This window comes from Labrus bergylta, chromosome 9 (assembly GCF_963930695.1).
Source record: "Labrus bergylta chromosome 9, fLabBer1.1, whole genome shotgun sequence".
Classification (NCBI taxonomy): Eukaryota; Metazoa; Chordata; class Actinopteri; order Labriformes; family Labridae; genus Labrus; species Labrus bergylta.
Genome location: NC_089203.1, coordinates 30,680,887 through 30,693,386, shown reverse-complemented (window position 1 = coordinate 30,693,386; position 12,500 = coordinate 30,680,887). Strand labels below are relative to the sequence as shown.

The window sequence follows — 12,500 nt, the reverse complement described above, 5'->3', positions numbered from 1 at the left end:
TTCAAATGAGTGTAGGACTTTAAATGAAATAAATTTATGAATATACTTTTTTTTTTTTTTTTTTTTACAGAAACTGAATGCAAACTTCAGTGAAACTACTGAATAAAACAAATTAAAGCATCCTTTCCCCATTTGTGTCCCTGAATGAACCAGAACGATAACAGAAGTACTTCTTTCTGTAGCTTAAATACCCCTTCTCTCCCTTCATGGTCTACCAGCAGCTACCTGGCTGGTCCTTTTCACCGGCACCCTCTCCTTCTGATCCGGAGCACTCAGGAGCCACGCCTGGAGCCGGCTCTCATCCTTAGTCACGCCGAGGTTCTTCCAGGTCCGAGCCCGCAGAGAGGGAGGCCTCCTCGGGTGCACAGCGGCGTCTGCAGCCTCCTGGATGAGCTCGGCTCCGGAGCCTGCAGAGTCCACCGTCTCAGCCTGTCGGTGCCTCCTCGATTTAGACGCCTGCTGGAAGTTAGAGTAGCTCTTCTGCTTGATGGAGGACAGGATGCTGGCTCTGCTCTTGCTGCTGGACTTCCCCCCTCCCTCCTCCTCCTCCTCCTCTTCATCTTCATCATCCTTGTTTTTGTCACCCTGTGAGAAAGTCTTTTCCTGCCACTTGAAGAACTCCGACATGCATCCTTTCAGTCGTGCGGAGAAGTCTCGATGAGTCATGGTCGCCTGGCTCCTGACCTCCACCGTGCCCTCCTTCAGCTTCTCATACTGGTTCTGGATGTGGGTCAACTCGTCCAGGATGTCCATAGAGAGGAGATCCTGCATGGCGGTCGTCCTCCCGAGAAAGTCTGCACACACCGCTTCCTTTTTTGGTTTCCTCTGCTTCTGGAAGGTGAGGAAATGTGGCATGGCGGTGTAGGAGATGGCTTTGGTTTCAAAAAGTTTTCGATATATGTAAACGACGTCGAAATGCCCAGAGTCCACAGAGTTCTTCAGGAACTTGTGGACCTGAGCCCAGTCCCTCAGAGCCAGTCTGATCTGCACGGGCGGGGCCGTCGGCTGCGTGTGGTAGAAAGCAAACATCAGATACAGACCTCCGACTCGGATCTGGTAGCTGTAAGGAGGCAGGAAGTACTTCATGGCCGTGGCCAGCGTCGTCCTGCAGAACCTCCTCAGCTCACCTTCACCGGACACGCCCAGAAACACATCCGAGAAGCTCATCTCCCTCCAGACAGCAGCAAAGTCCTGATACCTGACCGAGTCGGTCTGCTGGAAACGAGTGAGGAGTTCCTCCACATCTTCAGTCAGAGGAGGGTAGAAGAAGTCCGAGTATAACGGCTCGGCGTGAGGCATCCTGTCGACTCAACAAAAAGAGATCTGATGATGAACTACAACACCTGAAGTCTGAAGGAGCACCGAGCAGGATCACACCACAGGAAGCTCATCATTGGCTTATTACCTTAAAGACACGCTTAAAGACACGCCCACAAGTGGCAGTGTTCAATTAAGGTAATCAACCAATCAGAACACGCTTGCACTGGACGCTTGAGATTTGATTTGGTTAACTGACAACTGTTTTCTGTTTTGTGAATCAGGTTACTTTGTTTGTTTTTTTGCAGCTATTCTTGTTTTGATATACTGTAGAAATGAAATGTTCAAAGGGTAGGCATAATAAGCCTCGGCTTCATCCTACACCTTTTTTTAAATTTAAATTATTGTTTGTGTTTATGTTTTATGCTTTGTGGTCATGGACCGAAAAAATATTTACTACTACTATTAAAAATGTATTTTGTTCATTTCTTCATTGTATAAATGAAGTTAAAACAAGTATCTAAACTCCTCAAAAAAAAGTTAGGAAACATTATTTCAGTCACTTATTTCGCCCCTTTAATAGAACTAATTGGTGTTGTATTTTATATCGTTGGAAAGCCTGATTTGTCACCTTTACATCGAGGTTTAACTTGTAAGGATCGTGCATTCATGGAAAGAGTAACACAGCTAAACATGTGGGTAGCGCCCCAAACACAAATGTGTCAAAAATCCCCTGAAATGTTCTCCTGTTGGTATTCACTGCTGATTTGAGTTTCTTGGTGGAATGGATGATTGAACTCTCCCACAGTAATAAGGAACAAAACAACACATATTGGCCATTTTGACACTTTATTCATTTGCTGTCAATTAGGTGCCGATCAGGTGTCAGTCAAACACCTGTAACTGGAACACACCTGGAGGCACTTGAAGCTCAAATAGAAGATTTCAGGGGATTTTGGCAAAAAAAAAATTAGGGTGCTACCCAAACGTTTAGCTGTGTTGCTCATTCCTCAAATGCATGATCCTTACAAGTTATACCTCGTTGTAAAGGTGACCAATCAGGCTTTCCAACGATATAAAACACAACACCAATTAGTTTTTATTAAAGGGGCGAAATATGAGACTGAAATAATGTTTCCAAACTTTTTTTTGAGGAGTTTATTGAACTGTTTCTGTTGGAGGAGTTAGCTATGTGCTAATTTACATCTGTAGTCCCTGTTCAGGAGACAGATGCTGCATTCAGGTGCTGTTGGACACGTTGGAAAAAGGAGTTTCCGAGTTGTAGAACGCACATGAACACCTGATCAAGTCGGAACAGCAACTTGGAAACTAATGAGGTGCCCGACTTACCGACCTGAAGCCAGAATCATCCTCAACAGTGGGGAAAATGTGTTTTGCCAATGTTTACATAGTCCTGATTTCTACTGCACATAAACAGAACTCGTAACAGTTTGATTCCACAGATCTTCTTGTAGTAGATCTCAACATGATATCAATATGTAGTTGTATCAGAAACAGCTCCAGATGAAAACATGACACAGAAGCCTCATGTTTCTGCTGCTCAGAGTTTTATTAAGACTTTAACAAAACGGGAAACCTCTTTCATCTCTTTGTCTTTTTTCTTTCTTCCTGACACATGCACCTGACAAATTTAAAGAATTAAAAATGATTCAGCTTGAATTCAGACCAACACGGGGAGTTTAAAATAAATACCTCTTAAACGTTGAATGTTTGCAGCTCAATTAAATTAAAAGGGACAATTTAAGGAAACGTGATGCAAAAAAACGATGTCATGATACTCAGACCCAGGACAGGACAATCCCCCCCCCAAAGATGAACTCTAAGTAACCCTGCAAAAGCAGTTTAAAGGAGTTCTAGTATCAGAAATACTAAACAACAAACAGTACAGAGAGAAAACTGTTATCCCTCATCCCGACCTCATATGAAGAAATATCTACTTTCTTTTTCTAAAGTTTGTTTAGTTTCATTTTACTGAGACTTCAAAACATCACCAGTTAAAACAGAAACATCTTTGAACCACCTTATGCAGAGCGACACAAAGTTCATTAAAGTGGAACTCTTCCTCCTCTGTCCTTTAATTAAAAACATTACCAATAAATGAGAAAGAGGAAGAAAAGGGGAGATTTTGGTTTCACATCATTTTAAACAAACGGCCAAAAGTAAAAACATTCAAATGAAAACTTGAAAAAAGAGAAAAGCTTATGATTTGCTTGTTTGTCTCATCCACAGACAGTGGATCCCTCGGCCCCTCTCCCCTCCGACTACCAGCCTCCTTTCCCTCCCTTCTTCTTCTTCTGTGGTGCCTTCTTGCGCGTAGCCCCCGAGGCTGCAGGTTTCTGCTGTCTTGGGGGGACCACGTTGCTGGTTGGTGCTGTAGTGGAGCTGGATGCTGACCCCGGTCTTGGGGAGGTAGGAGGACTGCTGGCTGTCTTACTCGCATCCCTGAAAACAGAGGAGACAAAAATCACATCAGGGAATAAGGTGTACGTTTCAGGGAAAATGTTTTTGCATCAAAAGCATCGGCACTAAGAGGTGGAGTCCAGCCATGATGCTGCTAATGCAATAAAAAATAAATAAAATAAAACTTTATCTTAACCTTACCTAGGGCAGGGTGTCTGTTTGTGTGTTTTTCTGCTTTTTTTTTCTTTTTCTTTGTAGTTGTTTTAAAAAAAATAAAATAAATATATAAATATATATATATATATATATATAAAAAATATTTTAACCCTATTTCTTTTTTCTGTACTGTGCCAAAAAAATAAAAATAAAAAGCATTGGCAAAAGTCTTGTGCATGCAGTGTTATTCAACATGCCGTTCCCAGAAAACATCTGATCGGGAACGTTCAGCACAGATGTTAAAGAGATGAATTCATGAGAAATCACTAACAAAAAGTTACAAATCTTTTTTACATCTTGGTGATACATTTGTAAAACACTACTCTGCACCTTGCAGGACATGCACTGGCTGGGATCAAAACTGCTCCCATTGAGCTTTTTATATGTAATCACTTTTAGAATGTGAATAAAAGTTTATGAATATGGACATGTTAAAAAGTCAATATTTAGTTTTGTATCACTAAAAGTAGCACACAGCTGGCTCTCTGCTTTCCTTCCCCTCGTGTAGAGGCATTCATGATAGTGCTAACACATGTTTATGTTTATATAAACAAACAAGCAGCTTCTTCCATACAGCAGAAAAAACATCTGCACCCAGGAGTCATTGGCAGGAAAACAGAGGGACAACTCCACTCAGTCGATGTGCATTACTCACAGCTCGGCTGACGCTCCGGCTGTCGCTCCCTGTGTGCCTTTCCCGATCTGCTCCTTCTTCTTTCCCTTCTTCTTGCCTCTGTAGTATGAACGCTCCCTCATGGGCAGCCACCTCTCCGGGTCAGGAGTCGCTTTGGGGTCGCAGTTTTTGGGCAGTTTGCCTAAACAGAAGACGATCAGGAGGAAACAGTGAAGAGCAGCACAGTCAGAAAATAAATCTGATTTGTAGCCTATAACTAGATCACACTGAAAGTTTGAAGATGTCAGTTACGTGTCTCTTATCACAGGAAATAAGCTTCATCATATCTGTGTAATTCCTACTGCTGGCCTGTAGGGGTCCACAGTTTTCACTACATCGCTCTGCTCCTATAGGTCGTCCACAGAGGTTATTAAACCATTTTAACAGAAGATTTGTTCAGTCTTTATTTCTTATTTGAATCCTGATGACAGCAGATAACAGACACTTAAAAAACTCACAAACCTTATTTAATAAAAATAATAAAAAACATACCTTTCTTTTTCTTCTTCTTCTTTTTGATCTCCACTTGGCTGCAGAGAAAACAAAAAAGAATTATGAATTAAATAGTTTAGAGAGTAGCTTAGGGTCGTCACAATAACAGATTTTTAAGCTTTGATATAATTCTAGTAAAAAAATATATATATATCAACAACTGTTTTGTTACCACGGCAACAAAATTCAAGACCTAATCGCTAAATATTGGGTCATTTCTTGACCAAAGATGAAGACAAACTCCTGCACAAGGTCTTAATTACACAAATATGGAAATGTTGCTAACATATTTGTGCAATTTAATAAGTTCTCATTCCATCACAGCAGCTTTCTATACTTTTTTAATGTAACGATGGATCATTAAAATAAAATACATTTTTTATCATTTTACAACACGTGGTGTCAAAGTATCATTAAGCATGACTCCTCCCACCGTCCTTACTCAGTTTAACTGGAAACATGTTTGATGAGGCAGAGAGTGTGGTGAAAGTTTACCCGGCTTCTTTGGGGAGATTTTCTCCGGTGACCTTGGGCGCCTTTTTCCTGACGTAGGTCGCCCCGTGCGAGTTCTCCAGCTCGTCCACGTCCACGTTCAACGCCATCGTGTCTGCAGAGGGAAGGTGCTTGCTGAGGCTGGAGAGGAATGCTGAGGACAACAGGATGTGAAGTGGTGTTTGCAGCTTTCAGGGTCTCCCTCCAGTTATGCCTGCTCTGGGATTTGATCCCTTATTCTTTAGGTTTTTTATTCTGTGGCTGCAACTATTATTAAATTACTTTTAAGGCAATTCTTCTAACAGTAAAGCTTTACCTATAAAAGGTTTAAAATACGGGGTGATGCTACTTAACATTTTCAAAAAGAACAATGAGGTGTCTTCACATTCTTTGGTCGTTTCTGTGAACATTACAGAGCTGCTCTTACATTACAGAAAATATATTTCACAGGTCTACTCTGAGAATTGAGACTGTTTGTGCAGCCTCACAATCAAATCAAGAAAACACACCAGTTGCCAAACGAATTAAGTATTAATTATTTCATTTTGTTAGATTCAAGGATACGATTTGGCTTTTTCCGTGTCCACCAGAGAATACGCAGAGATGAGTTGTGCGAGTGTGTGAATGTCGTTGGTGTTTCGCCTGTTTCAAGAAAAAGAAAGAAAATTAAGCATTAGTGTTGTAAAATTACTTTAACAGACTAACAGCATTGTTTTAAGGTTGCACACATACTCCTCGTTTTACTTTATTGATCTCTGAATGAAAATGTGTTCTGACTTTAAAACTCATCATTGTTTCTGTTGAACCTGATGAACATCTGAGCTACTTGATTTGAGGCCAGCTGAACTAAAAGCAGCATTAAAGATTAGTGTTTTTTCTTCGTCATATAAATAGTCAACCCATGTTGAACTCCTGAGGGTGAATATAAGACCTGAAACTCACTTCCACAGCTGCTCCAGATCACTAATGGCTTCCTTCTTCCGTCCGTACTTCAGTTTGAAATTGGCAGCTTCTCGCACGAGGGCCAAGTGTGCAGCAGATCCCGTCTGCAGATGAAGAAGGACGGGACAGATCACACATGTTTTTAATGCCAGTTTGTCTCTTCTAAGGTTGTCAACATTTTAGAGACCTTTTGATACCATGTGGTTTAAAACAACATAATCTCCTTTATTTGAATGATTGGTATTATTCAAAAACGAAGCTGCAAAAGACTTTAGGACTTCAAATATATATATATATATATATTTTTTTTTTTTTGTTAAGAAAGACTTCAGATCTAAGGTCACATTTTTAACCCAAAGGGTTAGGGTTACCCTCTCCTGTTTTGTTACTGAACATGTGCATACAGTGAGTATTTGTAGACAGATGGGGTTGGCAAGGCATTCTTCAAAAGAATCCATCTTTAATGTCACATGAGTTTTTATAGATCTGTGTCTGCCAATATCACTTTTTTCACTGCTAAAATAATGAAAAACTTAAAGGGATACTTCACCTGTTGAAACATGACTCTGTGTTGACATTGGGTCAAACATGTAGAAATGTGAAATACATTTCACAAGTTGGTGCCTTCTTGGCCGAGAAAAGGCAGAAAGTGTCTTTTTGGCTCATGTGGATGAAAGACACCAAATCCCAGAATGCACCAAGTTTTTAATAATGCAAAGCTTAATGCAAATGAGTGAAGTATCCCTTTAAATACACCGCCCATTATCAACACTTTAGAATAGTTGTGGTCACAGGAAGAAATGAATCATGGGAAACAAACCTGCTCAGACTGGTAATGCTCGATAGCTTGTTTGAAAACGTCAATGGCGCTGTCGATGTCTTCTTCATGGGAGTACATGGTTACCAGAGCTGAAATCTGCAGATACAATTACACATGTTCGATAACCAGTGTGAGGGGAATAAATAAATCTAGAGATTGTGTCAGTGTGGTGATATTTAAATTCAGACTTACCATCCCCGATTTGTGCTTGAACTCTTCGATGGACCGTAGAACATCACAAGCTTTCGTCACATGACCTGAGAACCACAAGAAGAAATACTTTTTATCTTTTAAATTTGACTTGACACAACTGCAGGCGTTGTGACAATGAAAGAGCTCGTCCTATCGACTGGATTATCACACTCAAACAGCTGATCACTGCCCGTACCTTGTACTAAGTAGAGTTGTGCCATCGTCAGTTTGATGCCTGATGCACTCTCTGGATGTCGCTCTGAGAATTGCTGGAAGACAAAAGGACAGTCGGTTCACTAAGAGAGACAACTCCAGACACTAAGACAATAAAAATGAGTCCCAACATGGAGACTAAAAACATCCAGTTTGACATAAAAAAAAAAACATTACATTTTTAACCCTCATGTATCATGATGGACATCTTTGTCCATTTGGTCATCATTTTGTCTGTGTCAGTTTGTAAGAAAGTCTCTCTCTATTGATTTAATAGATCAATAGATCACTGAAACATGTTTACTACCCTCTTAAGTCACTAAGGACAAAAATGTCCACTTACAAAAAACTGCTATAAAAATAGAACAGATTGATATTTTTTGGCATAAATCTCTTAAACAACTCCAGCCCTGCTCAAAACTACCAAATCTTGAGTAATTATCAGGAATTTAACCCTTTAAATGCCAGAATCGGGTAATCAAACTGGTATTTAAAGGGTTAAATTACTCAATATTTGATATTTTTGAGCAGGGCTGGAGTTCTTTAAGAGATTTATGCAACAAAAAAAAAGTAGAAAAAGATATCAATCTGTTCTATTTTTATATCAGTTTTTGTAAATTGGACATTTCCGCCCTCCACTGTCCAAACAGGGAACTACATTTTAAAACTGATGCTACACAAAAACTAACAATGCACCAAAGTCAATATTTTGGATAATCTTTGACATATCCGAGACTGATTAAAAAAACACAAATCCCCCAGCTACCAAATATTTGTAATATGGAAAATAACTCATTTTTGTGTTTTTTTCATAAAAAATAACAGTGACATCAAGTAATCAAACTGGCATTTAAAGGGTTAAATTCCTAAAAATGATTGAATGTTTGGTAGTTTTGAGCAGGGCTGAAGTTGTTTAAGAGATTTATGCAAAAAAAGGTAGAAAAAAAATATCAATCTGTTCTATTTTATAGCAGTTTTTTGGAAGTGGACACTTTTGTCCTTAGTGACTTAAGAGGGTTGTAAATTAAAGTGATACCTGAGGGTTAAGTAATCAATAAATGACTACTGCAGACATATGTAAAGCATGTTTGTGCCTGGAACTGTTTAACCATTTGCTGTTAAAATTGATTTGTTACACTGGATAGCCCAGATTTGAATAACGCATCAGTAAAATAATTCCTGTTGCAATTCTCATTTTCACAACGGTTCAGATTTGAAAGCTGTGAGTCGGGCTGTTGTTCATGTGTACCTGTAGCAGCTCTATAGCCCTGCCATGCTGCTTCTCTCTGCACAGCTGAGCGACCTGGATGAGGACCGGCCGAGGCTGACCCGGGTTCTGAGACTGAAGACTGGAGGACAGTTTCCTGCACTGGTCGGCCTGTAAAGGGTAAAACAGAAATTCATTAACCAACAGCCCTGAATGGAAACCTCTGAATCTGAATCACACCAGCTCCTCAGCTGTACCTGGTTAGTGTACATGGCCAGCAGGGCTTTGTTGAGGTCGATGGCCTGCAGCTGTTTCTTAGCCAGCTTATATTCGACACCCTCAGCGTTTGTCAGCTTTACCTTCTTCTTTGAGTCGAACACGTTTTGGTCCTTTGGGAATAAAAACAAAACATTTACAACAAGTGAGCGCATGTTTACAAGTACAGTACAGCTTTCTCTCTCCCCCCTCTCTCCCTCTCTCTCTCCATCACTCACTTTGTTTATAGTTATGATGTTGTTGGCGGTCACAGCGAGCAGCCCGACATCTGAAGGCCTGTTGGAACATCATGGAACATGTTTTAGATATTTGTTGAACAGCTGAGACAAGAACAACTTTAGTTCTTTAACTCACTTGAGTTTGATGACCTGGTTGTAGAGCTGTAGCGCCTCGTCTGTGCGACCTTGTAACTGCATGACGTACGCCATCTGAGAGTGGATGACAGCCAGCTCGGACTCGATGTCCTCCTCAGTCACATCCTGAAAGGGACGATGCAAGAATGTCTTGTATTTAGTCCTGTTATTTGCATTTTTATAATTTTGCCCTCTCTGTTGATCTCTGTTCTGTTGTCGTGTTGCTCTTTGTAAACATGTGCTATATAAATAAAGCTATTATTATTATTATTATTTTTGGTCTTTTTCAAAGCTTGATAAACTCAAAAAAACTTGCTCATCTTTTTCCTTTATGTATTACAGTTTCCCATGGAGGGAATAAACCAGATTCCATTAAACAGAAAAGGACAGGACTTAAAGACTGATGCTTAAGAAGTTTTAAAAGAAAGCAACACTCACCGAATCATCCGCCAGAGAAACTCTGCAAAGCTCTGTGAAGGAAAACAATCTGTTGAAGTCACTTTGTGAACAGAACAAAAATAAAAGCTTCACACAGAAAGTAGGAGACAGCGTCAGGACTGACCCTCAGCTTGTTGTAGTTTATTCATGGCCTCTGTCAGCTGTCCTTGGCCAATCAGAGCGCAGGCAGCGTTGTAGCACAGCTCATATGTGGACTCTGGAAGACCCAGATCTTCCTGCAGGAGGAAAAGTTACATCTCGTCTTAGAAATTATAAAATAAAATAAAATGCACTTATATCAACAGTAAGAAATAAAAACACAAGAAAATACATCTGGATGATAAAAGAAGGCAAAAATATTATAAAAAAAAGTCAGAAAATATTACAAGTTTGTAACTTTGTAAAGCTGGCAGTGTTTTCTAGTCTGACTCTCAGCTCTTTAGATTTTAAACAAGTTACAAACACATGAAGACATGGCTGAATATGAGCATCACACTTTCATTGTACAGTGTTCCCCTTTGTATTATATCTTTGTGTAGTGGCTATTTGTCCAAAAACTAAAAAAATCAAAATAAACTAATATCATACATAATCAAATGACCACTGATGCACCATGGGAATGTGATGCAATCCAATGTCCATGCAAGAGATCTGCAGTTTTTTGGTGGTTTATTTGGTTCAAAAGAACAAAGAACATTGTTGTTCCTGCTGCCTCTCATAGGCCGACCCAGGTGCATGCTGGTCCTCTACCTGCCTCTTACTTAAATAACCTCTGGTGCCCACAGTGTTACCCAAATACCTAATAAAAATACTAATGCAAAACTAAATTTACTGAACAAATAATTAGCAAAAGAAAATATTACCCAAAATCTATTCTAAATAAAGAAAACGTGTAGAATAATTAAATAAACAACACAACACAAATATTAGTAAACTAAACAAACAAAACTAATTCTAAAAACAATTAAATAGCTCCAGCACTTTGCTTTAATACAGTGTATAGCTTTAGTACAGTTTATTTTAATTTACTTAGCTGTTATTACAACTGATTTTTTTTTTTTATAATTTTTTTAATTTTATTTGTACTTTTCTACTCTTTTTTTCTTATAATGCTATTCTTTTGTAAATTTCCCCGTTGTGGGATAAATAAAGGATTATCTTATCTATTTTATATATCATTTTAACTTTTTTGTAGAAGCTGACTCAGGGAGAAACGCACAAAAAATTCCAATGTACCTGTACTGTACCTGTGCAAATGGCAATAAACATCTATTCTATACCATAACTTTGTTTTTATAGTCACTATTAATTGTTTCTGAATTAAGTTTTGTTTAAATTAATGCTTTGTGAATAAGATATAAGATTATATAAGATTAGTCTTATTTCTGCTCCTTTTCATTCAAAATTTGAGAATTTATATTTGTTTGTTTTTCTTAACTTTAGTGTTTGTTTGAATGAAATAACATTTACAAATACAATTTAAAAGATTTATAAGATTAAAAAAAAAAAATTCCATTCAGGGAACCTTTTAGAGATCTTTCTTAATGAACAGTTATGTTAACGTTTTATACCATACACTGGTGGATGGACTCAAGATGGACACAGAAGGCATATAAACAAAGTAAGGTACACAACAGTGACAAAGGGAAACAACATTTCAGTTTTATGTAGAGGGTCTTACCAGCGGAGCTTTCTCCCACTGACTCATCGAGGCCACCACAGCAGCGAGGTTGGTCTTCCTCTCCTCCTCGTACTCGTCCTGAGAGTTCCTGATCAAATCTGTGTAGACTGACTTGCATTCGTCGTAGCGCTCCAGTCTGTACAACTGGACGATGAACATAAAGACAGCTCCACTCAGTAAAGATATTCATCAATTCTCCTCAACACTTTAAACACTTCAGTGATTACAAGTATGAAAGGGAAGAAATATTTAAAAAAAATTAGTTAAAAAAAAGGGATGCTGACATCCAGTCGGAGTTTTTTTATTTTTTCACAACTGACCAACCGTAAAATGGTCATTAATGAAAAAGTTTCAAATGAGTGTTTCACTGCCAGATATAAGAACAGAACCCTGTTTCAAATTGACTTGTATATTAAAAATATCTCACCCTGTGAAGTGGTGCAACAATAAAAACTATTTAAGATTCAGAGGACTTTGAGGATTTTAATCAGGGACGCACCGATGCATCTGTTCAACATCGGTTGAACATCAGCACACCACCGATGTCAGTAGCTGATCTTTATCTGTCTGCCAAATCACTTTAATGCTGACATCTAGTACACCTAACTCCTGATCCAGAGAAAAAGGTGGCATTGTGGGAATCTTGCACTAAAAAAAAGTCATGAAACATTTAGTTCAGTGTACTTCTAGTGATGAAAGATACTCTATGTTACATGTTAGATTTGAAGTTATATCATATCAAATATGTAAACAGAACATTTGTTTTCTTTATTCCCACACAGTCTCACTCACCACTTGGCCGTAGAGCTCCTTCAGCTTGTCTGACT

The 12,500-nt window shown here is 38.9% G+C and overlaps 2 protein-coding genes across 2 annotated transcripts in view; both read right to left on the bottom strand.

Annotated features, from left to right (window-relative positions):
* The window catches only part of LOC109980079 (snRNA-activating protein complex subunit 1), a 2,070-nt gene extending 430 nt beyond the window's left edge, over positions 1-1,640 (bottom strand). The window contains exon 1 of the mRNA XM_020628658.3: positions 1-1,640. This exon is cut by the window's left edge and continues 430 nt beyond it. Within this exon, the coding sequence (XP_020484314.2) occupies positions 205-1,299 (1,095 nt within the window). The 5' untranslated portion in view covers positions 1,300-1,640 and the 3' untranslated portion in view covers positions 1-204.
* Positions 1,641-2,808: 1,168 nt separating this feature from the next.
* The window catches only part of srp72 (signal recognition particle 72), a gene marked incomplete in the record, with an annotated part of 10,801 nt that continues 1,109 nt past the window's right edge, over positions 2,809-12,500 (bottom strand). The window contains 17 exon segments of the mRNA XM_065958465.1: positions 2,809-3,720; positions 4,550-4,709; positions 5,060-5,097; positions 5,555-5,692; positions 6,116-6,193; positions 6,494-6,597; positions 7,314-7,409; positions 7,506-7,570; positions 7,702-7,774; positions 8,968-9,096; positions 9,183-9,314; positions 9,420-9,477; positions 9,556-9,680; positions 9,993-10,024; positions 10,117-10,228; positions 11,674-11,817; positions 12,466-12,500. Of these exon segments, the coding sequence (XP_065814537.1) occupies positions 3,540-3,720; positions 4,550-4,709; positions 5,060-5,097; positions 5,555-5,692; positions 6,116-6,193; positions 6,494-6,597; positions 7,314-7,409; positions 7,506-7,570; positions 7,702-7,774; positions 8,968-9,096; positions 9,183-9,314; positions 9,420-9,477; positions 9,556-9,680; positions 9,993-10,024; positions 10,117-10,228; positions 11,674-11,817; positions 12,466-12,500 (1,700 nt within the window).